Below are 25,415 nucleotides of genomic sequence, written 5' to 3'. Positions count from 1 at the left end.
AGTATACCAGGTGTATACAGATGGTCTGGTGTATACCAGGTGTATACAGATGGGCGAGTGTATGCCAGGTGTATACAGATGGACCAGCGTATGCCAGGTGTAGGTGGTAGTCACCAGAGCGTCCGTGTGTGCGTGCGTGCGTATGTTGCAGCCCGCGACACGCACCAGCTAACCTTGGCAACACACTGGTGGTGGTGGTTGGAGGGAGGGAGGGAGGCAAGGCTGCCTCCCTCCCTCCAACGTTATCCATATACCAATATGCATCATGTCGTGTATTCCCCTCCCTCCCTCCCCTCACACACTCTCTGTCTCTCTCTCCTAGACGTGTGGAGATCACGCGCCCCCTACCCGGACATGGCGTATATCAACCTGTGTGGAATGAGGGTAGGGAAGCGATAGAGACGGAGTTCAGAGGGTTTGATGTTTACCATTGTGTTGCCGTCTGTCCTTCGCCTTTTCCAGGTTGCCAGACATCGCTGGCGGATCCTACTACACACACCACACACACCCCGTCTCACACACACACACACACGAGAGATAACTAAATACAGTCATTTATCTGGCATGATTCAGCGCACGTAACTGAAATAACCATATCAATGAATCATACATTAGGTAACATGATGTTATAGTCTTCAGATCTCGTTTATAATAAACAGGATCGGTGAAATGTGTATGAAAAAGGGGATAGTTGTCGTGCTCAGATACCAGAAATGATTTTTTTTTGACATATGGACAGATAAGATGACAGATCGCAAGGTCAAGAGAATTTCATTTCGATAGTTTATGGAATGGGGTCAAAATTCCCCCACCCATCCTGCGTGTCCTTGGTGCATTAGATGTTTGATTTAAGACTGGAAAGGCAAGAAAAATCCTTTTAAACTCATATATATATATATATATATATATATATATATATATATATATATATATATATATATATATATATTCTTTTTTTTCACGGTACCTTAAAACACACCTTGTTGACATTTTATATTTTGAATTCCATAATTTATGGTATGAGGTTATTGTTTGAAAAGAAATGAAATTTGAATTTTGGTTCAGACATTGACATTAAACATGGTCCACGTCTCTTGTTAAAGTGTTATAATTTATATACTATCCTTGAGTGGAGTGTTTATGGTTGTCTTTAAGTGATGTTTATTAAGTTATCCAGTTATCAGTTTGTGTATAAGCCATGCATGCAGTTGATTAACACATACGAGAAGCGTGTGTGTACATATGCAAATGTTAGATGAGTGGAAGTGTACATATTGCAGGCAATATTGTGTTGAAAGTTTATTGATGGTGAAGGAGACAAATACAGACGTCAGTTTTGAAGAAAAATAAAAGAATTTTGAGAGATCATGTTAAGCACTGGAATAATAATATTAAGGTCAGGGAAATTTTTTTTTTCGTAACGTTTGAAATATTGTGTATAGAAAAAGGGGTGATTATATATTTATCCATGTCTAGAATCTAGCAAAGATATTTATTCCTTCAGTTTGAGACCTGACGTAGTTTTTGCGGTAGAATCGAGCCATTTTTTGTATCATGAACCAAAGTGTACACATTTGTGCTTTCAAACACGTTCTTTAAGCATGTTTTCCTCTGAATTTGTCCATGAATATAAGGGTGTGCATAACCTACACTGGATGCAGTTGAGATAAACACGTTTAGTGTTTGCCTACGTTGTTTTTTTTATTATCATTATTCGTTTATCGTAGACCTGCTGGCCTTGGACGGCCATGGAAGCACCAGCAAGCCACGAATGTAGAGATACTTCCGTCATTTCCTCTTTAAATGTGTTCTCCATGTACCAACCTTCACCACTACCGCCATATTCAAAAACGTAACTGGTCTTACTTTTCTACTCCTGAAGTTCAGTTTATTTTACAAATATATATATATATATATATATATATATATATATATATATATATATATATATATATATATATATATATATATATATATATATATATATTACGCGCTTCTAATTTGATTATGGTTGTATGCTGAAGGTAATATAATGTTTTCGTATATTTCCAAACTGGTCAAAGGTGGTGAGTTTCCATGTGTTGCCATATCTGGCATTTGTTGCCTACCTCAAATATCTTTCTTGTAATGTCTCTATTTTTACTTCGAGGTCTACATTTGTGTTTGCATGCCAATGCAACCCTTATATTTTTTCACTCCTATTTCATGTATTGATCCGTTACCTAAAATGGTCATTAGGTCTCGAGAGCTGTAAATTACAGTGACTATACAATATTGGTTGTCCATTTCTGTCTTCGTAGGGTTGATCAAACGTATTCCAAGTATGAAATTTTTATGGGAATTGATATTGTAGAACTACGACCAAGGGCAAGGGGACACAGACCAAAATTGGACGATGAAATCCACGGAGAATCAAGAATTTAACTCTGCCAGAGTTTGCGTTTAACTGCTCATCTGGGTGTACTGGTTACTGATTAAGGCTGAGGGTTGTTTACTCACTGATGTAAGAGAGAAACAAGAAAAGAAAAAGAATTAGGTTTCTGAAGCATGAAAATGAACTAGGTTACATCTGCTCCAATGAGGATATATTCTGAGTCTATAGAGGCAGTTAGGACGAATCGAGACGTTCCCATCCAGCAAAGAAAACGGAGCAGACATTTTAAAAAATGGGAAATATGCAGTCTTTTAAGGGTGGGCTTGCGGATAAGGAGGTAAATATGACGTTCAGAAATAGGCACGGTGGGCCACCTTGCTTTGTGATATTGTAGTATTATTCAGAAATTGCACACACACACACACACACACACACACACACACACACACACACACACACACACACACACACACCTGTCCATGGTTTAGTTACCAACCATGAGTGCCACTGGCCAGCCCAGAGTTGGACCTTCATGGGTTCGAATCCTGGGTAAAGCAGTCGGCCCCACATCAACCTAGGTGCTCACCACCCCCTTCAGGCCTGGTAGAAAAGATGGGTACCTGGCTCAGACTGGTGTGTGTATGTGTGTGTGTTTATACGCGTACATATATGGGAGTGCATACTACATATATACAGGTTTAAGGGAGGTTAGCATGTGCAAAACCCTCTCCCCGTAACACGCAAATAGTAATCACATACAGACATATTTGTTATTACTATTTTCATTGTATTTTCTTTTCATTAGAATGACAATTTTTACCTCCATGATGAAGAAGAAAGAATTTAATCTCTCTTAGTAACAGATAAAAAGTTTATATTTGGGTCTTATTTTCTCCGTGTTTATTAGTCTTGAAGTCATTATTTGAATAAATAGCATAATCTCAATTCATATTCTGCGTCTGTTTCTTAAAAAAAAGTGTTTTTTTTATTCTTCCATTATGTAACTTCTTCCCTGATTATTGTTTTTAAACAGAATGTAAATGCATATTGTTCTAAAAAGCTTTCATCTTAGTGCAAGTCCTTTCTTTGGCAGGAGAATTTTATATTTTCATCGTCCATTTTTTTCAGTGCAAGTCCTTTCTTTGGCAGGAGAAAATGTATATTTTCATTGTCCATTTTTTTCAGTGCAAGTCCTTTCTTTGGCGGGAGAATTTCATATTTTCATCGTCCATTTTTGTTTGTTGTTGTTCCAGTAACGACCTGAGGAAGAAGGTGGTAAATGGGGCCAGCGCTGGGGTCATCATGTCCCACCTACCCAAGAGACCGCCCGTCCACATAGAATTCTGTGACCTCTCCTACTCCGTGTCAGAGGGCAGGCATAGAGGTACGTACGGGGGGGTTCCTGCTGTGCCACACTGTAAGCACAGAAGACTCAGACAGAGGCCGGAATGTGTGTGTGTGTTTGTGTATTTGTTTGGTTTAAAGACGAAATGATGGCAATAAGTGCGTAGCGTCACCCATCTTGTGTGTGTTTGTGTATTGTTGTTGTTATTGTTAAGTTTCTTTGGTCTTATTCATTAAAAGTTCCTGGGTCAGTGAGATGAATAGCTGAGTTCCTTCATATATCCTTAAGCTAAATGGTTCCCGATGTGTCTTGTTCAAAAGTTTCCTTTGGGTTCTAACGCTTCCTTCGTACCCACATCTTGAGACCAGTGAGGAACTTCCCTTTATAAATATCAAACGTTGCCCTTCACACGATCAGCATTGGTAGGTCAAGGCCAGCAATCCTCTCTCTCCCCCCAAACTTAGTACTGTCATCAGGCGTATATTTGTGTTTGTGTCTTGTTGTTTCAGTCAAGAAACTGCTAAATACTCGGGAAGGAGAAATGTGGACATAGATTTATATATTGTCGAGTAGTTGATTCGATCATGTAGACTTTCACATCTATCTTCTCCGACCCAGTTTTTGAGTTGTGTATTGCACATTGATCACTAAAGTCTCTTAATTATTTATTTTTCTCAATATATTTCGCGGTTCCCAGGTTGTTAGTGTATTTTTATTTCTTGACTTTAAAGCTGAATTTGCGTTTTATCGTAAACATTTGATGCTTGGACCCCATTCTGAGTGAAGTCATTTCGTTTCAAGATTTCATTGTCAAGTCTCTGTCGTCGTCTGGTTTCAAAGTTTTTTTTCTCTTGATGGTGTGGCATCACAATGTCTGTTAGCTCCTATGTTTCCCAATGAATTCGTTTTCCGTTTTCACGGTATGCCTGATGGTTCAACTAGTTTTACAGTGTCTTGTCACTTCATGGGCATCACTGTTAAGTCTGTGGCTTCTGACATGTCACGTGTGTTGCTCAAGCAATTCATTCTCACTGAGCTAGGTTAGGTCTTACGCAAAAGACGGTTCTATGCTTTTCCAGCTGCATCCTGAAATACCACTTTGGTGATCTATTACCTCATTGGTCCTTGTAGTACAAAAGTTTATCTCTTAATGTAAGATGGCCCGGTAGACCTTCAAAACCATGGGCTTGCTTCTTGAACTCAGTAGTCAAGTCGGATTATTCCATCTGCTGCCTTTCGACCCTCTTGTTTCTCCCATAGGTCCTGGCAGCATTAATGATATCATTAGCCAGCTCACCCCAGAGCTTCATAAGTTCCACAACAAAACACCACCAAACATATTAATGTTCCAGACCTGATATGACCCCAGTTGAATAGTGTTAAGTTGTGCAGTGTCCCTCATGGCAGTGATGGATTGAGAAAGGGGCACAGAAAAATGGGTGATATATCAATTCTCTTTTAGAAATACAGAAAGGTAAAATTCATGTGTGAGCTAATGTAGGAAAGTATAAGTTGGGCAAGGCCGGGAGTCCTGAGGTGCAGGTACAGGAGTCCTATAATGCTGTTTCAGTAGTGAGACAAGAGTTCCATAGAACTAGTCATTACATGGTCTTTTGGTACTGCTGCAGAAGGGAAGAGGCATTTCAGAAGTCCTAAGGCTGTGCAGCAGGAGGCAGTAGCTAAGGTTCAGTGTTTGTGAATTAAGCTTGCATGCCAGAAGGGCAGATAAGGTGATGCTTCACCAAGATGGTAATTAAAGATGCACCTGGGAAAGGCCTTGAGGCATCGCAACGATTGCAGAAGGCATAACCTTACCTTAGGCGGAAGAGGATTGCTAGAGCAACCCTCATTGTATAGAGTAAGTGGAGAGTGGTATAATATGTGAATCGATGGTTTTGTGTAGTGACAGTGGCTGGTGTTGCTCCTCTTCTGTTCAACTCATGAAAGTGCAACGCAGTACCATTACTGTTTCTTGTGTATATATATATATATATATATATATATATATATATATATATATATATATATATATATATATTGCTTTCAGAAGTATGAATAAGAGGGTATGCATGTCAAAAGGGGAGGGAACAAGGTAAAGGGAGAAACAAGGAGGAGTTGGAAGGAGGAAGTGAAATTTGCTTTGATGGGTTGGGGCCCAAGCATACAAGAGGGTGTAAGGCATGTTAGGGTTACAGCAAATTAGAACCGTGTGGTTAATAGGAGACAATGTGCTGTTAGTTGGCTGAACCAGGGTATGTGAAGTACTTGGGAGAGTGGTCTTTAGGGCCTGATTATGAATAAGGGGCTATGATTTCATTGCATTATACATTATGGCTCGATAGGAGATGAGTGAATTATGGCCAATTTTTTTTTCTTGTTTCTGGTGCAACCACACTGACACAGGAAATGGCAAATATGTATGATAAAAAAAAATGGCAAGTTTTGTACCACTCTTAGACATCTTTTCTGTGGCAGAATTGGTCATACAAAGCTTTTGCAGGTTATTGCCTTACTCTGTAATTCTCTCTCTTTCAGGTCGAATCAGTGTATTATTGTGTTGTTATATTATTCTTGCTTACCCTGGTTTAACACCTTAAAATTTAAGACTTTCTTAAAGGATGTGATTGGTCCATTGTCTTTTCTCATACCGATTCCATTTTCCAGGTTACAAGACTATCCTGAAGGGTGTTAGTGGGAAATTCAAATCTGGGCGCCTGACTGCCATTATGGGACCCTCCGGGGCAGGAAAGTCAACTCTAATGAACATCACTGCTGGTTATAGGTATTGCTTTCTTGAAGAGTTCTGTGCCAAATTGATAATCTGTATCACAGATAGAGATAGAATTAAGAGTATTTTTATTGTCTGGTAATTACAATTTCACTATTAATTAGGGACATCACTGAAAAGTAACATTGATTACTGTTTATAAAACCAATTTTGTGAGGGAATAACCACAGATGCACAAGGCTTGGTCCTGGGACCATTGCCTTTTATCATTGTAAATGACATGTCAGAAAGAATAAACTTATACAATAATTTGTATGTGGATGAGGCTAAGGTCATCAGGGAATTAAGGAATGATGAGGATTACATCAGCTTACAAAAGGACCTAGACTAGCTCCTAAGTAGATCTAATGCATGATTGATAAAATGCAACCTGAAGAATTGTAGAGCGGTGAGGATGGGACTCGATGAAAGACTGTCTCAGTCTATATGTGAAAGGGTCTTTGGATTTGGTGATATACCTGGTCTGTCACTAAGGTTCGCATCTTAGTTGAATTGTATAGGTGGCTGACTGTGTGTGTACTCCTAGATATCAGAATTGCATTTACATGCTTGGATAGGGAAATTTTGTTTGGTAATCATTTACAGCATTTATTTTGCCAAAACTAGAATATGCTTCACATTTGATCACTGCACTTAACCTTTCACTGCAGCAGGCCTAATGTCTACTGTTCACTCTGTGTGTAGCATATCAAACATTCTTTTAAGATGCTGTATCTCCATAATCTTATCAAGATTTACTAAACATTTTTTTAATTGATGCACAACTCACCCTAGTGAAATATTGTGTTCATCGACTGCGTGCCTTTTAGTTTATGCTTACAGATCCTCCCTCTCCTGACATGCATAATGCTGATAAAACATATACATGGCATAATGACCCATCAAGTGCTGAACAACTGCCCTCACAACCCCGTCTTACACATCACTATGCCAGACACGGACACATCTGAAACCACACTCCCCAGACATGCACAAGATATTGTTTTCTCATCTGCATTCTGGACACCACCCATCACTCCAACATAAGCACTCATTCATTGCATTGCAAATCCCATCATGCCCAAGATGCAATGTCCTTACTGCAGACACTGTAGTCTCACAGGAATACACACAATGTGACCACGCTTTGTGACCTGTAGTTCCACCTAGAATATGTGGTTGGCTTCCTGAGCACCACAAGAGCCCCATAGAAGGGATTCTTGGGACAGGAAAAGTACAATATGTTACTTTGCTTTGCCTACAAGTTATTACAGTGCAAATGAAGAGTCATCTTTGATGAAGATGAAGATACACTGTCTCAATGAGAATTAGCTTCTCCAAAGGAGTCCAATATTTTCCTGTTCCTGCTGGGATTTCAACCTCAAAGCCACCGAAGCCCCATGATAGGGGACTTAGAGTTGTATAATTGAATATGTACTTTGTATATGAAAGATGTTATTTAATACACATGGTAGCTAGGAAGTGGATGTGTGTGAATGCTGCCTTTCTTTATCTGTTCTAGGGATATTTTATATGATTTTCATGCATAACCACATTGTTGAGGGTTGAGGATTTATACTCTTTAACAAGATAGAGATGATTTTAGTTGCCATTGGTCAAGAAATTCTCATTATTCCCCAATATATGAGCCAATAATTATATGAATTGATTAGTCCGGTGAATACTTCCATCAACTACAAATTTTGGAGAGTTGTGCTGTTACCTGATGTTCACTTAATTTTATAGGAGGTGAAGGTACTTGTGGTGTGGGGAGTGATACTCACCCCATACCTGTAGTGGCAGGATTTTATTGATATAAAACTGAGTTGGTATCTTGTATAAAGTAATCTAGCGATCAGTAATAAGTCCTTAATACTTTGCAGGATTAGCAATGTTGTGGGCACCATTACTGTTAATGGCCGTGATCGTAATCTTCGGAAATTTCGTAAGATGTCCTGTTACATCATGCAGGATGACCACCTTCACCCTCATCTCACTGTTATTGAGTCCATGAATGTCTCTGCCAATCTAAAACTGGGTGATCGCATGAAAAGACAACAAAAGGAAGAAGTGGTAAGATTTGTTTACAGAATGTTAAGGTTTAACTTATTTATGATTTTTACTCTAAGATGATCAAACTTTTGTAGTTGCCTTATCAAATTTGTTTTTCCAAATGATTTTAAGACATTTGCTTGGCTGCAGGCGGTGTCTGTCTGATTATTTCCCATGGTATTCTAACCACTATTGATTATGCTTATTGTATTTATATTTGTGATTTAGGTCATTATGCACTGGTTATGCATCCCCTTGTTAGCTTATTTTTATGATGAACATTTAATCAGATATGTGTTTGCATTGCAAAGTAGCCTATTTAGAGACTTAGAAAATTTGTTTTCTGTAGATTGTAAACCTTATGTATTTTCTTCTATTGACTATTTTTAATACTATCTCTGATCTTGTGATTGGATATATACCAACTAAACAGCTTTACTATTGCAGATCAATGAAATTTTGGAGACGTTGAGCTTAACAGAGTGCAGAGACACACGAGCGATCAATCTCTCTGGTGGCCAACGGAAGAGGCTGTCCATTGCCCTAGAGCTTGTTAACAATCCGCCTGTTATGTTCTTTGATGAACCAACTAGGTACAGTAATGATATATCTTCAGAAAGAATATTTATGTGCCCCATACTACAAAACTGGCGACTTTATATACCTGTTTCCAGTGACATTCACTACAAAGTATTTAGAGCTCATGATAGGTTATTGAAAGACACTGACATTATAAGACTCTTTTAATCACATGGAATGTATAAATCTCTGAAATGTTTCACTTATTATTTGTCTTCAGTGGACTGGACAGCAGTAGCAGCTTTCAGTGTATCAACCTCCTCAAAACTTTAGCACAGGGAGGGCGTACCATAATATGTACCATCCACCAGCCTTCTGCGAAGCTGTTTGAGAAATTTGACTACCTCTATGCACTGGCAGAGGGACAGTGCATCTACCGTGGAGCTATAAATGGTCTCATCCCTTTCCTCTCAGCAATGGGACTGGAGTGTCCATCATACCACAACCCTGCAGATTTTTGTGAGTAGAGACTGAGAAATGATGTGCTTCAGTTTCCCTAGTCGCCTTCATTTTTAGTTGACCTCTTTTCACAAGCAAGTGTACTTTGAATTAAACTGATGTTAGCTTGAACCTGTTACCACCAACAAATATGATGTTAGAATATCTGAAGTTTGCCTTAGTTTTTTAAAGATTTTGAATCTTTCTGCTACATCTTTTTTATGTTCTGCAAGTCACTTTTCCATCGAGAACTAAAAGATTTTATTAGACTTTGCAAACAATTATATGAACCTTAAGTGGTAATAAATGAACATTGTACATAACCTAAGTAGTTGCATCTGTATACAAATGAATTTTTTAGAAGTACATCCAGATGATGATTTTGTTTGGCATGGAAAGTATTAATGTACCTAAGGTATACCTTCAGTAACACAATCGTTCATCGAACACAGATAAGCATAAGACTGGAGCATTTGAACAGTTTTTAAAGTCACAGTAGTTTGGAATGAGGAAAAAGACTTCCAATACTTAAAGCTTAAAGATGATTTAATTTTAAACTCTTATAAAAGTATTTGCGTGAAAAATTTGTTTTATTATTATTATTATTTTATTTTTTTTATTATTGTTATTTATAGTGATGGAGGTTGCAAGTGGAGAGTATGGTGAATTTACCCATAAACTGACGACTGCTGTAAGGTGTGGCAAGTGTGACAACCTTGGACCAGACAACCACCTCGCGGTGAGAGCAAAGCAACACATTATAGGTAAGTCCATATATCAGCATATGTGAATATGATTTACTTTAATTCCTTTTCTTAAAAGAATGGACTTGCAGCTCCTCTTTAGGTACAGAATATTGTACTGGAGAATAATGACAAAGTACAGATTAATCCATATATTCTATTAAAAGATAAAGGTTAGATGTGAAGTTAGACATATTTTGTATTGTTTGAAGTAAAACTGTGCTGTTGTTCAGTAAGTATTACTTTCTCAGAATGTTGATAAATAATATAATCCAGCATTGTGCTAGAGAAAGAACTTAGCTCATTTAAAGAAAGAACTTAGCTCATTACCTTATGTTTCATTTTCTTTAGCAGCTAGAGATGATGATGATCAAAGGGAGTCTGGTGGTGGTGGTGGTGGTGATCCAATAAACAGAGTTGGGAGAGGTGATACAAGAATAAATATATCCTCCACGCACCACTCGCTTCTTGCATCTGAAGATGAGAGCATCGATGATATACCAAATTCTTTCCCTACTTCTGGTTGGAAGCAATTTGTCATTCTTTTTAAGCGAACTTTCCTCTCCATTATAAGAGATGGGGTGAGAGTGCTGAGTTTTCTTTTATGATGAAGATAGTTATTTGATTATATTGTAGGTTGATATGCTTTATATAGAATTTGATTGATGACATACACAAAGGTCAAGTCATATGTTGTTTCCATTATTTTTGGTTGCACCATAAGGTAAAGATCATACCAGAGATATTATGTATTAATCGTGTGTTATATTGTATGCAGCCATATAATATTGGCCTGATTTGCTCATCAGATGCTGACCAAGATGCGTATCTGCTCACATATGCTGATTGGTTTACTAATAGGTCTGCTTTACTACAACATTGGAAATGAAGCAGGCAAAGTGTTCAACAACTCAGGGTGTTTATTCTTCTGTATGTTGTTCCTAATGTTTACTGCGATGATGCCCACCATTCTCACATGTAAGTGATATTCATTACAAAATCAGTAAGTGAATGCCGTACTTGAGGGAATCTAGGTAGCTTTGTCATAGATACTGAAAGTACAATGAAGTAATGGGTAAAAAATCGTCTTTTAGAGATACAGCTGCATTAGATGTAACAATTTGTGTCATTTTACTATAAGTAGTAGCTCATTTTCTTGGAATAGCATATGTAGGCTTTGCAAATCATGTAGGATTTCTTTATTTTGTGCATTGTGCTCACACTAATAATGACTCATTTCTTTGGCAGTCCCACTTGAGATGAATGTCTTCATACGAGAGCATCTCAACTACTGGTATTCTCTAAAGTCTTACTACTTAGCCAAGACCATGGCAGACATGCCCTTCCAGGTAACATTTACCATTTTTCAAAGATCCTGTCAAGACAGGCTATGAAAACTTAGTGTATTCGGAAATCACATTGATACGTCTTTTTAAGATGTGTTAAGATGCCTTTGATTTAGATCGTTTGATAATCTTCCTTTTTAATTAGTTTGCTTTAAATAAATTTTTCTCTTGAAATTTTTACTGTGCTATAATGCCTTTTTAGTAGATATTGAATTATATTCAGTTTTTGGCAATAGGTATTATATCAGTATTTTCTTTACCTAGTAAGCAGTATAGATCATTGATGACGGTTCCCACATACATATGTCATATTACAGCTGTACATTCATGAAAGACTCGACAGTAGTTCCAGTTATTACATATGCACAGAGACCCAACCATGGTGCATGAAACTATTCATCCATTCTAGTCCCTAAAAACAATGCTTCTCACTGGTCATGTGATCTTATATCAAATCCTGTCTCTCTCATGTAATCATTCTCTCTCTCTTACATCTTTACACTTGGTCCTCTCAATTACAATTACAAATCACTCAATTACTCCCTTACTTACAAAACATGAAATCTCCCAGCTACTTACAAAACATGAAATCTCCCAGCTTGTTTCTTGTTTGCACATGAACTACTATAATTCTTCCCTTATTTAGGATTTTTGTTTCATCCTAATCTTTTCTTTTTTATATCATTCAGTGGCCTTTTTGAGGTGCTGCCATTTCACAAATAAGATATCTCTGCTTTCTAGTTGTCAACAGTTGCACTTTCTATACCAAGAGATTCACATTCACCCTTTGTTAAATACAGTGCTTTGTGGAAAGTATGCACATAAACTGTTTCATGATCTTTTCCAAATTCATCCCTTGATTGTGATATTACTTCCATTATCACAGAAATACTTAGGTACTTAATGGTGGATTTTACAGGTAATATACCCACTGCTTTATGTGCTGCTGGTGTACTTCCTGACAGACCAGCCACTGGAAGCTCATCGATTCTTCATGTTTACCACAATGTGTATCATGACATCCTTGGTGGCTCAGAGTCTTGGCTTGGCAATTGGTGCCTGCCTAAATATACAGGTAATGAGGATGGAATTGCAATTTACTCTAGATTTATATGAGTTGATTATTGTTTTTTGTAATCATGATTTGATATCAAAGCGTAATGGATTATGTGACACAGCAACCATAAGTTTCATGTTTCTGATAATTTAGTTTTCTACCAGTGAGCATGTAAAGAAATTTTCTTGCTTTTAGGATGTAAATCAAGTGTTCTTCATTATTCCTTGTTTATAGTTTTATAATCTCCCATACTTGAAGAGTTAAGGAACTTAGAAATCAATGCCCATTTTTTATCTAGCATTTGGCATATATGTGTATATCTTGTATATTATTTATATGTAGGCACTCAAATACAATAATTTGTATTTCCTCTGTAAAAACTTGTTGTACAAGTCTGATATTTAAAAGCTATGAATCTCAGAGTTGAAACCATTGCTTGTACAAAGATGGAATGAATCAGTATTTAGCTTGCGAAAAAAATCTTGTAAAGACTGAAAACAAGTTTTTTTCCCGTGGCAGTTTGCTTTCCTCTTTGAAGTGAGTTGTGAGGGAGGTCTAGTCAAAAAATATAGGTAACAGAGTAAGTATGGAAGAGAATAGAATGTAGGATTGTTATATACAGATAATTGGATGGGCAAGATGGCATAGAAAATGTAGAATGTCATGAGAAAGCTCATAATTGAGTGCAGGAAAGTAAGAGTGAATGAAAAGAAATGCAGGATGGTGATAAGAAAAAGTTATTCCAAGGATGAAATTTGAATTTTGGATTTAAAGATATCAAAGAAATATTATTGATAAAAATGAATGTCTGAATGCTGCTGAGGTATCCGAGAGGTTTTAATAAGGTAGGCTCATTTTTACTATCCAAGATTGATTTTGTTGGAGAAAGGTACCCATGCAAATGAGTCCTGTGTTGGATAGCATAGTTCAGCTTACCTCGACAGTTGGGTGTGAAACATAGGTTTTCAAATACATGATGAGTGTGTGACTGTGAAAGACTGATCCAGGGTGTGAAACGAAGACTAGATATATTTTAGATTAGGGTGCCAGTAGGATGTTTGCTGATGGTTTGCACTGGAGGTGATTTGCATAAACAGATAGAGTTGTGACTGGGAATGTCATTCACACGTGATGAATTGGCTCTGTGCGGAGGGAATGATTGAGAAGCACTTTAGGAGTGTGGAAGTCTTTGTCTAATCGACTGAACATAAGTGTAATTGTGAGATATGTGGCTGGTCTCACTTAATGCAGGCCCTGTACATGGGAATGAAGAGCAGATGTAGAACAGAAAATAACGAGAAAGTAATGTGTAACTTGAAATGCCCATAGTAGTGCATGGTTTCACTTGCAAGTGATGTGTAAAAAATTATTTTTTTTCCTTTCAGGGTGCAGTTTTTCTAGGTCCTATTACATCAATACCTGTGTTGCTGTTCTCAGGCTTCTTTGTCAATTTTTCAACCATTCCAATATATTTAAGGTGGATAACCTACATTTCTTACGTAAGGTGAGTGTCATTTGATAGTGCTTTGTATGTGAAATTGCAATGCAGACATATTTGTAATCCCCCACAGTTTGATAACATTTGTGAAATCATCGCATCAACTAATGGAAAGTATAGTAAATCAGTACTAGGTGTTCAGGTGAGTAAATCAGTACTAAGTGTTCAGGTGAGTAAATCAGTACTAAGTGTTCAGGTGAGTAAATCATGTGATCTTTAAGGAAGTAGGATAGTGGCACAACTTTTGGGTTGTATGGAAGGGAACCTCCCCACTTTTGTGATGCATTGTGTATGAAAGAATCTGATAACTAATCATTTATTAAGCTTTAGATCTTAAACTTAGTACGAGATATATAATCTCCCTCGTAGGAAGATTGTAGCATATTTCATTGTTTATTTTGTTTTCCATTATTATGAAGAAGCTGAAAATTGTTGGACCATTCATCCTTATTACTTAAGTTTGACGTACACTTAAGATGCTAATTCAAAATGAATTCCAGTGACTTAGGTGATGCATATTACAATTTCATTATCAGCAAATGATTATATAAGTCAGGAGAAACTGTCTGGATGCAGTGGAAGAGTCAAAACCATAAGTTGATACTTGGAACTTGATATCAAATACATTAGGTAGGCAAATCATGATGTCTGATGTAGCACAATAGTTTTAGATTTTAATTTCAGAAATGATTACTATTTGCAGTAAAGATTTGCCACATTTTTACAATTCGTGGATAGGGAATGTTGTTTGTTTTTCTGATGCTGCCTCAGTAAAGTAAGAGGGGCAATTAGAGAGAAAAATATATAGATGTATATGTTTTAGGGTGTTACCAGACTTACCCTGCAAGTGGTTATATCATTGAGAAGTCACCTTTGCTGAGGCTAGATCATCACTAATGGACTACTAGGAATATAGTTTTTTCAAAAAATTACTTCTTCCAAAGGAGACCAATATTTCAATATTCCTACGTGGAGTACAGTCTTGAAGCTGTAAGAGCCCGTTAAAAGTGGTCCTGGGGTTGTATAATGATGATATATGTACTATCATTTGTAGCAGTTTAGTAAAAAGTATAATTTAGTTGAACTGGCTTTCACTGATTTTGAGTTCAGATTCATTGGTGATTGGCTTTCAGAAATGTTTTCAGCATCCTGAAATTTTCATTGAGGGATGTGAGGAGAGGAAGTGATCTCTAGTGATATGACTTACTGTCAGTTACTACTTAAAGTGTATTCATGTAGGGAAAGGAACGTAATGAATACAGCTTACCTTGATTTTATATTCCTGTTTTAGACCTTTACCTAACTTCATGTTGGTTTTGGAGACTGCTTCATTGCAGAGTAAGGTTAACAGATGTAAGCCTTAAAGTTGGTAAGTCGTTGATGGTCTTTGGGACGGACGATCTCCCAAACAGAGAAATGGGAAGCTAAGGAAGGGTAGTCAAAAAGGTATTTGATTTGAATAACTTGACAAATTCAAGCCTAGAGATAGAATAAGTCAAGAAAATTGATAGATATGGGTAAGGCATAAAGAGATGAGTACAGAGTAAAAGTACTTTGATATAAAGGTATTTTGTCAGCAAGTGCTTAAGGGGATTGAGGAAGTTGCCAGGAAGGATAAATTTAGAGATGATAAACTAAGAGAGGAGTGAGAGAGCAAGAATGTGGTCAGAAGGCAAAGATTTAAAGGCATTTAATGATGCCAAAGGGCATAACAACCCTTCCACCACCAGCTCAGGGAAGTCAGCAGGACAAATTGGTAGTGCTCTGTATATCTGAATATTCATTATTTTTTCTGAATTTCTGATTGCTCATTTCATGTTTTAATCTTTTGAAGTAGTTTTTGGCATACATTTTATAATTAACTCATTTGACAGTTCTAGCCATTCACTGATTATTTACAATTAAGTAGCCAGGAAGTTCATAAAGGTTGTAGACCCCTGTTGTAGGATTCGTTTTGGTCATTAATCTCAAGGATGATTTTTGACTCACTGAAAACCATTTCCTACTGGTTCTTGCTCTTCACTTGTCTCTGTAAAGCTACCTGTATGTATGCCAGATTTTGTTCATTGTCAACCAGTGATATTGGAAATCCTTGATATGAACGTGGATTATGAACAGAGGTATTTTACTATTATTCCAGTTGTATGGCTCGTTTCTTTTGCTCAGTCTCTTATTTGATACTTAGATTATATCGTCAATTTCTTCTGCTTTGTTGGCACGTGTATTTTCAGTTATCAAGTGAGCTGCACTCTTTTTGAAGTTGCAATTTGTGTTCACATAGTATGAAAAAATTATCACTTTGAGTTGAGACCACTATCTCTCACATTGGTATGTATTTGTTGCATATTTGGAGTACCTCTGTGTTCTAAATTACTAGACGTTCTTTTTATGTTTTGCTACATATGAGTTACTCCCAATATATGCTGATAGCTTATTGTTTATTTTGCATCGCTTTTAGATTTTATCATTAGAGTTATATTTCCTAAATTCACCACCATGGTGTTGTGCGTTATAATACTTAGTATTTAGACTTGTCTTTATTTTGGTTTTATGATATGAAGTGTGTTTAAATTGATGTTATATATTGAGTTCCTGTTCTTTAGATTACATCCAGTATATTATATTCTTTGGCGTACCTTATCATCTGCTAAGAAACAGAATTGTCACATTTCAAGGATTCCCCTTCCATGTAGCAGTCCATCTGTACTAATTCTGGAAAGGTTTTCAGAGACTTTTATGCTTCCTATCCTTTTCTATATAAGGTGATATATTTTTTTTTTTTATTTTCTAAAGGTATTACCATCTGATAGAGGAAGGCCAGACAATTGTTATCATAGCAAATGAATTATCAGGCCAATGTCTGGCCTTTTACTGTTATGCTGAATGCCTTATGTATATAATTACAATTTTTGTGGGATGTAAATCATAGACTAGGAGGGGGCATCAACCCTCTGGTCCTCATGAGTTTCCAGTAGTTTACAGGCCAGAAGAATTTGGTAAGCCAAATGTTTGACACCCTGCTTTAGTGGCTTTGTTTTTGATTATGTCATATTCTTGTTTTCAGTAATTGTAAGGAAAAGTTAATGCTGTGATGAGATTCTCTTTAATGCATTTGGGTGCTTTGTTTCATATACATTGTTTCTTTAGTGGGTTTAGGTGTGAATTGGTCATCAGGCATAGCCAGAAAACTTTTATTCAAGATTGTACTTTGAGGTGCTTTTGTTTTCTTGGAAATTATCCCTGGACATTGAACAAAATATTTGCATCATTCTTAGATCTTTGTAATCCAGCATTGGCAAAGATGATACTACACTGGTCGAGTGTATCGCTCAGTCTCAGAACACAAAAGATCTGAAACTATCGAAAACATTTGTTTTGATTTGTGTTGATGATACACATATTATCAGTAGTCAAAAAGTTCCATAATTCATTGTCATACATTAGTACAGCATCAGAGTTTGATATGGGAGAATTGTATGTGTCTTAGATTGCCTAGAAATATGCTTGAATTCCATCATATGGGTCATATTCCTGAAATTTAACTCCTGCTTCCCCATCATGTATGGGGTTTTTATCACTCTCTGATAAGGTATGTAATTGACCAATCAAGTACCACAGTTCTTTTGGGAGGGTGGGTTGTGGTTGTGCTGAGGAATGCTGGAGAAGACCCTTCTAATCCTCTTGGTTTGTGATATTACATCCTTTCCTACCCATCACAGCAATCCACTACCCTTCCACAGGAAGTTTAGGTGCATCAGTAGATAGGTAAGATTTTAGAGGTGCAGTTTTGTTCTAAGGTTGGAAGTTCTTACTTGTTTTTGATCAATGGTGCTTCAGTAATTTACCCATTCATCCTAAGCACTAAGTAACCAAGTCCTGAAATGCTGAAACCTATAGTTCCCAAGGGATTGGGTAATTGCCATTGGTGTATAGTAATGTTTTTTATTTTGATGGAATAGTAATTGTTGTAGGCTGATGAAGGGTCATAGTAGCTACATGAACTTGATGAAGTCTGTCCATGTGTGCTCAATCTTTGATAGGCCTCTTCAAATTTTTTAGAAAAGTAGGTAGAAGATATTGTAGTGCCAAGGACCAGGAGGAATCAACTGTCATCCCTGCTGTTAAGAGAGGAGATCAGGAAATCACTTAGAAGTACAGACTGGAATCTCTGATGAGTGTGGTCAGTAAAGTACTAGAAAAGATTCTCTGAAACCAAGTGGATCACAGCTTGGAAAGGAGAAACTGTTGCACTGGGAGACAGCGTGGGTTCAGAGAAGAGGTCATTTTAATGAGTCCTTTAGACATTTATGACAGAGTGAGCTCTACCGTAGAAAGAAGAGATGGATGGGTCAATTGTATGTTCTTGGAATGCCAGAAGGTTTTGAGATTGTTTCACACATGAGGTTGGCATTAAAGCTGGATTTTCAAGCAAGCCATATGAGGAGACTGCTTTGATGGGATGAAAGTTATCACAGTGGAAGGAAACAAAACACATGTCAGAGTAGCATTTTCTAAGCGGACATGTTGCAGAGCTTGGTTTTATGGCTTTTTTTTTTCTATGTTAATGATATACCTGAAGGGTACTTGAGTATGTTTGCAGATAATGGTAAAGACAAAGAGAAGTAAGGAATGATGAGGATCGCTTCAGCTTACAAAGGACTTACCCTAGCTCCAGAACTTGTCAGATACATGATTGATGAGGTTCAGCCCAACCAAATGCAAAGTAATAAAGATGAACACAGCACAAGAAGGTCTCAGAATTACTATAAGCTAGCAGGAAACAGGTTTCAGGAATCTGTGTATGAAAGGAATTAGGGATAAATATAGTACCTAACTTGTTACCAAAATACCACATCAGGGATATTAAGAGAAGGCAAATTATCTGCTGGTTATCATTAGAATTGCATTTGAGAACAGTATATAGACAAGGATGTTCTAAATAAACTTTGAACATCTTATGATGAACTTGATTTAGGATACGTATCTCAGGTTTGGTTTCCACATTTAAAGGAATGCATGATATATAGAAAAGGTCCAGAAGAGGACAACAAAGTTGGAAAAGGAAACAAGAGGGCTGATTTATTGGTAAAGGCTACGAGCAAACAATTTGTCTACCACAAAAGAGAGAAAATTTTGGGTAAATTTGATTACAACTTCATAAATCAATTTGACTTCAACAGCAGTGAGCAGTTCTTAGCAGAATCAAAGAAGAGCAACCAAAGGTTATGAAATGTGAAAGTAAGCAAGAAATTTGTTAGAATAGATGAAAAAAGGGAACAGAGAAGGGGCCCAAGTGAGGATATTCCTCTGCTCTTAATGCTACCTCACTAATGTGGGGAGAAAGAATACTTCCCACGTATTCCCTGTGTGTCGTAGAAGGCGACTTAAAGGGAAGGGAGCGGGGGGCTGGAAATCCTCCCCTCTCGTTTTTTTTAATTTTCCAAAAGAAGGAACAGAGAAGGGGCCAGGTGAGGATATTCCCTCAAAGGCCCAGTCCTCTGTTCTTAACGCTACCTCGCTAACGCGGGAAATGGCGAATAGTATGAAAGAAAGAAAAAGAAAGATGAAAAAAGTGCTTCTGTAGTATCATAGTTATGGATGAATAGAATAAAGTTTCTGATGGAACAGTGAATGCATTAAAAAGGAAATTAAAAAGTTGTATGATTGTAAAGTTTAGATTGAGTCTAGCAAATGTAGAAGTTCTACCCAGTATAGTATAAACAAGGAAATCCAGACCAAAAGTGCTTAATTTTGTGTCGAGAAAGTATGGAGGGACTTGAGGAAGCATTCCTTGAGTGACAGTTTTGGACACATGGAACGAACTAAATCAAGGGGAGGTAAATATGCATGTTTGTAGAAAATTCAAAAACCTTTCTGATTTGATGAAAATGCATTTGTAGGAGATGGGTTTCCTTCCCATTGTAAAGATAAGTGATAGCCTTATCATCCACAGTGACAGCATAAGTAAGCTTTTTTCTGATTGTTTTGTCTTGCAGTTCTCTTATTTGCCCTTGTACCATGTCAAGTACAGTTTCATTCTGCAGCACGCTGTGTAATGATATGGTTTTCCCATATTCAGACAGCTTTTCCTTTTGAGCTTTACCCTCATCAGTCTACTGTCCTTTGTGATCCAATAAGAAAAGTTTAAACCTTCCAGATTCATTCTAATGGGTTTACTTGTTTTCAGGTTTGTCACTAGCATTCATTGTGCACATTGAACAGGCTTTCAAATATTGAAGTGGTCATGGGCTCAAGTTGAGAATCTTTAGAAGTTCATTGGCTTGAAATATGGTCTGTTTATAGTATATTACATGTAATTTGCCATATTTTAAGTTGGAGATGGCATTTTTTCATGCTCCTTTATTTACAGGTACGGGTTTGAGGGGACATTACTCAGCATATACGGGTTTGACAGAAAGCCATTGCACTGCTCAGAGGCTTACTGCCACTACAAATCTCCAAAAAAATTTCTTGAGGAAATGGACATAATAGGTGCCGAATTTTGGATAGACTTTGTGGTGCTTTTTTCATTTTTCATTATCCTGCGGACAGTTGGCTACTTTGTTCTTCGGTGGAAACTCAAGGCTGAGCGCTAAAACTTGACTTTAAAATGTATTATCCAAAGATTGTAATTTCCACATAGAAACTTTCCCTCAGTGAATGTGCTACCCAGACTGAATAAGTTATTGTATGCCAGTGTGTGTGAGCTGTTCTGAACAAAAGTTTATTTGCGTCAGAAACTAGAGAGCAGCCACTTTGGTGCCTGATGTGGTGATAACCTTGAGTACTGGACAAATGTCCAATACAGAAAAGTGTAGTCTTTCATTGTACATTGCCCATGTTCATTATGGATGAATGTCATCAGAAATTTGTGATCACACACTTCGGACATGTTATAAGTGCTTTTGCCATCTCTTGTAGTGTTTTAAGATCTTCCTCAAAAATGGAGAAAATACTCACTAGTGCAAATAGACTTCAAAATTGCATAACTGTATCAAGAAGGTAGTAGTCTTCCAGTTGAAGGTTACAGAGTGATAGTTGTAGTGTGAGGAAACTATCTCTAGAAATGTGGCAGTTTACCTGATCTTCAAGATAGAAAAGTCTCTGTGAACTTTATCGTAGAGATGGAAATACTACAGTCTGCCATGTTCTGAAAATGTAATTGAGAGTGAAAACTCAGTGAGAAGTGTTATGAGAAGTGATAAAAGAGACATCACAAAGGAAATGCCTTGATGCCAGACTGAACTGCAGTGAAAGTAGTGATTCTTCGAGACATGGTATTTAAGCTGTAAAAAATTGAACCTCAGGGTGAAGGCTTATTTACAATGAAAAAGGATTGTGCTAACACAGTAATGTGAAGGTGAATAAAGAAGTGTTTGCAAGAAAATGAGAAGACTTACCCAGAGTGACTGGACTATATTTGGAAGGGTATTCAGTGAGCTAATGTTAGTCTTAGACTGCATGCTAAGTGCACTTTAAGGCTTATCTGTTATGCATGACTCTGCACAAAATTCATAGTTGAACTTTAAAAATAAAATATAATAGTGTTAATATTAAAGGTTTTATTAGGTTTATGAAAAATTATGTCCAATTTACAAAACAGCCTGAGCAACTGTCATCTTGTTTCTAGTTCACATGTATATTGCATTGAAGTCAGTAGCTGAGAGAAGTTGAAAATCCTCTACAGAGTTTCTAAAATTAAAGATTTATAACAGTTTATAGTCTTGCGTTGAAGTGAATTTGCTCAACCACTCAAAAGATTTATAGTAAAGATCTTTCATTGTAAGCATGCAGTTAATATTTTCTTATTATTTATAGAAACCTACATTTTTTACACTGTCTTTATCAGAGACTTTTGAATCTCGTCAGGATTCTTGGGACTCCTTGCATTTGATTTGATTTTGGCATGTCGATTACTTCTTTTCTTGAAGTTTATGTTTGATACTGATAATATATCATAGCATATGCAACACTTTAAAGAAACACTAGATTCTTTGTAGTCATGCCTGAAGGAATCATAACGAAATGTTTGGTATTTGAACAATGGTTTAAAATGAATTTAGCAGTTCATATAAAGTGGTCAAAAGCAACTTCACTAAATTATTTTGAATTAGTATCCATTGAACTGTAGTATACAGTTTTTTGATGATAGCTAAGAATTTTAATAAGACCGAAAAACAGCTGTTGAATGATAACAGTCTGCACGAATATGATTTTGTGGAGATTGTTCAGTACCATAGCCCAATAAAGAAACTTTTTTTCTTATATGGTTTGTCTTCCATTATGACACTGGCCACATTTTCATAGGGCAGTTCATAGCCTGATCAGACTGATTGATGTTGTACTATTAAGTTTTTCAAAATTGACCACATCTTTCCTTATCAGTATGTTTACCGTAAATTTTTATTAGTTTCCAATTTTGTTGTCTCTCCTTCTATTATCTTTAATTAGCAAGCATTTATATGCTCTATTGGTGTAGGAGGGATTAATGGAATTGTTACTGTACTGTGATTAACTCACTGCTGATAGGCAGATTATTCCTTAAGTCTTTTGAATCATCATACTGTTAAGATTTTAGAATTGCATTTCTTACTTTGGTTAATATTGTACCCTGATTGGACCTAGAAATTAGATATTCCAAATAGTTTTAGAAATAGACTTTTCACAATGTTTTGTTGGCCGTGAAGTCTTTTTACCCTCACACACAGTTAATGATTATTGTTCTGTGGGCTAGTTGCTGAAGTTCTTTCAACAGGTATTCTAACAAAAGTTTATCATTTTTTTATTTGATGATTAACCAGAATAAGGAAAAGAAAGGTTCACTCTCACCACAGGTCATAAACCTTATTCATAGAAAATATAAGCGCCTATTTGCACTTCATTCCAATTTTCTTGTTTACTTATCTTAGAAAGGTTATACAAATACAGAAATGTTTATAGCTCTCAAATTTTTTTTTCATGCTGACAAAATAAAGTACAATATAAGGTTGCAAGGGTGTGCTACATATACTAAAATTTGGTTTGTTGTATACAACAAATGCGATTTGGTCTGTCAGATGTTGATAAAGTAAGCACTAAATATAGTTTCAAAGCATATTAGTTTGGTATTAAGTAAAACTGGAATTAATTCATTATGCCAGCTAAGGCCATGTCTGAGCCTTTTTTCGTTTCCAAATAGTTTGTGTATTTTGCCTTCACATTGCACCTGTATGTGGGTGGCTGTTAACTCCATGCATTGTGCCTCTTTAGTATAGTATATAAGAACTCTCAAACACACATTTTCTGGGTCCATTATTCTAGATTTGTGACAGACATTAGCTGATTGAAGCCAAAAAGGGAGTTTTCCTAAGGCTCATTTTTTAATTGAAATAAATTTCATGTTTGGAAACACAGGAACGGTAAAGGAATTGCATTTTTGAATCTTTGCTAAGTTGCCACAAATGACTTATATTATACTGAGTTATTGATATTGCTCCATTGCATAATTTTTCTCATGTGTAATTGAATGTGCCTTTTGAATTCCCTGTTTGAGGCAGTTTCACTGAGAATGTCACATTTATACTTAGTCAAAGTGTAGATTGCTAGATCTTATGAGTAGATAGTAACTATAAATTTTGGGATCTGGAGGATTTTTCATTCCAATATGTACAGTTTTAAATGTCCTTTCATCACTCCATTAGATGAATGTTTTACATCAGGCTAAAATAAATTTAAAAGTTTGGATTTGAAATTTATGAACTGATCTGCTATGGGAGTATATACAATGGGATGACAGTAATTTGTTTGCTGAAGCTCAAAGCATCTGTTTTGCTAGCATTAGGGTCATATTCTCATACAGCATAATATTTTCAGGTGCATATAGATGATCTGGTAATTTAGATATAAATTTATATTGAACTGTCTCAACCTTTATTTAGTTTTGTATGACTATTAGCTTCCAAAGCCAAAACTAGTGATAAGTTTGTCTTAAAAAAGACCATAAAGTGTTTGTATATGGCAACGAAACTGCTTAACTGGAAAGCTTTACTACAAATGAGGTTTTAGGTCAAGACATTGATGTGTTCACAGTTGATGAGATATCCATTCGGACCATCACTTTTTTTGGAAATCGGTAAGAAATTTCAGACACGGACTGCATAAGAAATTGAAGTCTTTGGTTGCCATATGTGGAATACTAATTAGCTGCTCTGATATGAAAGCCACTATCCCCAAATATAATTTCAGGGTGTTCAGTAGAATGAAACAATTTAGTTGTGTGTTCATGAATGCATATTCAAGTGACACTATTTATTATTTGAAGATAGATGTAAAAATGAAATTCAAGTGGCATTTGCTAAAATGACTGACAAAATTCTCATTAGATTGATCAGTGGGGCCTATATTTTATTTTTAGAAAAGAAAGTATTTTATCAGATTGTATTAGCAAAAAGACTATATATAGATATATATAAACTGGACACATTTTACTTTTCTTTTTAGAATCGCATATGAACACTTGATGAAGCAGTTTAGGATCGGTTATTGACAAATTACTTTTTACTCTGACAACTATGTAGTACCTGCTTCAACATAGTCAAAATGACTAGAATGATATCTTTGCCACCTCATCATCTTGCAAGTTGCTTCATTTTAAAATGTGTTCACTAGTAAGAAGAATTCAGTTTATATACTGTACATAAATCTTTATTTTTCTAGCGTGAGCAGTAAAAACTGTACTGCTTATTCGTATGTTCTTTACTTTTAATAAATGTTCCTACCCCTTTATCTTCATGTTCGTAGTAATTGATTATCATTTGAATATATCACAGAATTTTCTTTTAATACAATATAGTAATGTAATTGATTTTATATTGATTTGATACATATCAGAATTATTAAGCATAAATTTTCTTGCAAGCATTAAGAGTATTGTATTGATACTTAAAGAAACAAAGTTTTGCCTACACAGTATTTAGCTGTAAGCATTTGCCTCACTTCTATTTTTTATATAATCAGTGCAAATTATGATAATGTGTTTTTATGGACCAAGAATGAAAGGTACAGTATTTACATTATGTTGGGCACATATGATTTACATGTATATATTGTATAACGTCGTATCGGCAGCTGTATTTTTGCTGTATCAAAGGTAAATGTATACACCTGGCTGCTTGATACCTCTGTACGCAGTGCATTTACTACAATTATTATTAGAAATAAACTAAATTATCATAAAA

The 25,415-nt window shown here is 36.3% G+C and overlaps 1 protein-coding gene across 5 annotated transcripts in view; it reads left to right on the top strand.

Annotated features, from left to right (window-relative positions):
- LOC139746298 (ATP-binding cassette sub-family G member 1-like) overlaps positions 1-25,415 on the top strand; it is a 123,255-nt gene extending 97,840 nt beyond the window's left edge. For 4 of the 5 annotated variants that reach the window (XM_071657389.1, XM_071657391.1, XM_071657390.1 and 1 more), the window contains 12 exons: positions 3,628-3,758; positions 6,384-6,501; positions 8,370-8,559; positions 8,986-9,131; positions 9,338-9,576; positions 10,191-10,319; positions 10,650-10,879; positions 11,108-11,276; positions 11,547-11,647; positions 12,564-12,719; positions 14,087-14,205; positions 20,570-25,415. In XM_071657389.1, the coding sequence (XP_071513490.1) occupies positions 3,628-3,758; positions 6,384-6,501; positions 8,370-8,559; positions 8,986-9,131; positions 9,338-9,576; positions 10,191-10,319; positions 10,650-10,879; positions 11,108-11,276; positions 11,547-11,647; positions 12,564-12,719; positions 14,087-14,205; positions 20,570-20,795 (1,954 nt within the window). In that variant the 3' untranslated portion in view covers positions 20,796-25,415. The remainder of the gene's footprint in view (positions 1-3,627; positions 3,759-6,383; positions 6,502-8,369; positions 8,560-8,985; positions 9,132-9,337; positions 9,577-10,190; positions 10,320-10,649; positions 10,880-11,107; positions 11,277-11,546; positions 11,648-12,563; positions 12,720-14,086; positions 14,206-20,569) is intronic. The other variant, XM_071657392.1, reaches the window with a different exon arrangement.

The sequence above is a fragment of the Panulirus ornatus genome, chromosome 64 (genome assembly GCF_036320965.1).
Source record: "Panulirus ornatus isolate Po-2019 chromosome 64, ASM3632096v1, whole genome shotgun sequence".
Classification (NCBI taxonomy): domain Eukaryota; kingdom Metazoa; phylum Arthropoda; class Malacostraca; order Decapoda; family Palinuridae; genus Panulirus; species Panulirus ornatus.
This window is presented reverse-complemented; position numbering and strand designations above follow the sequence as displayed.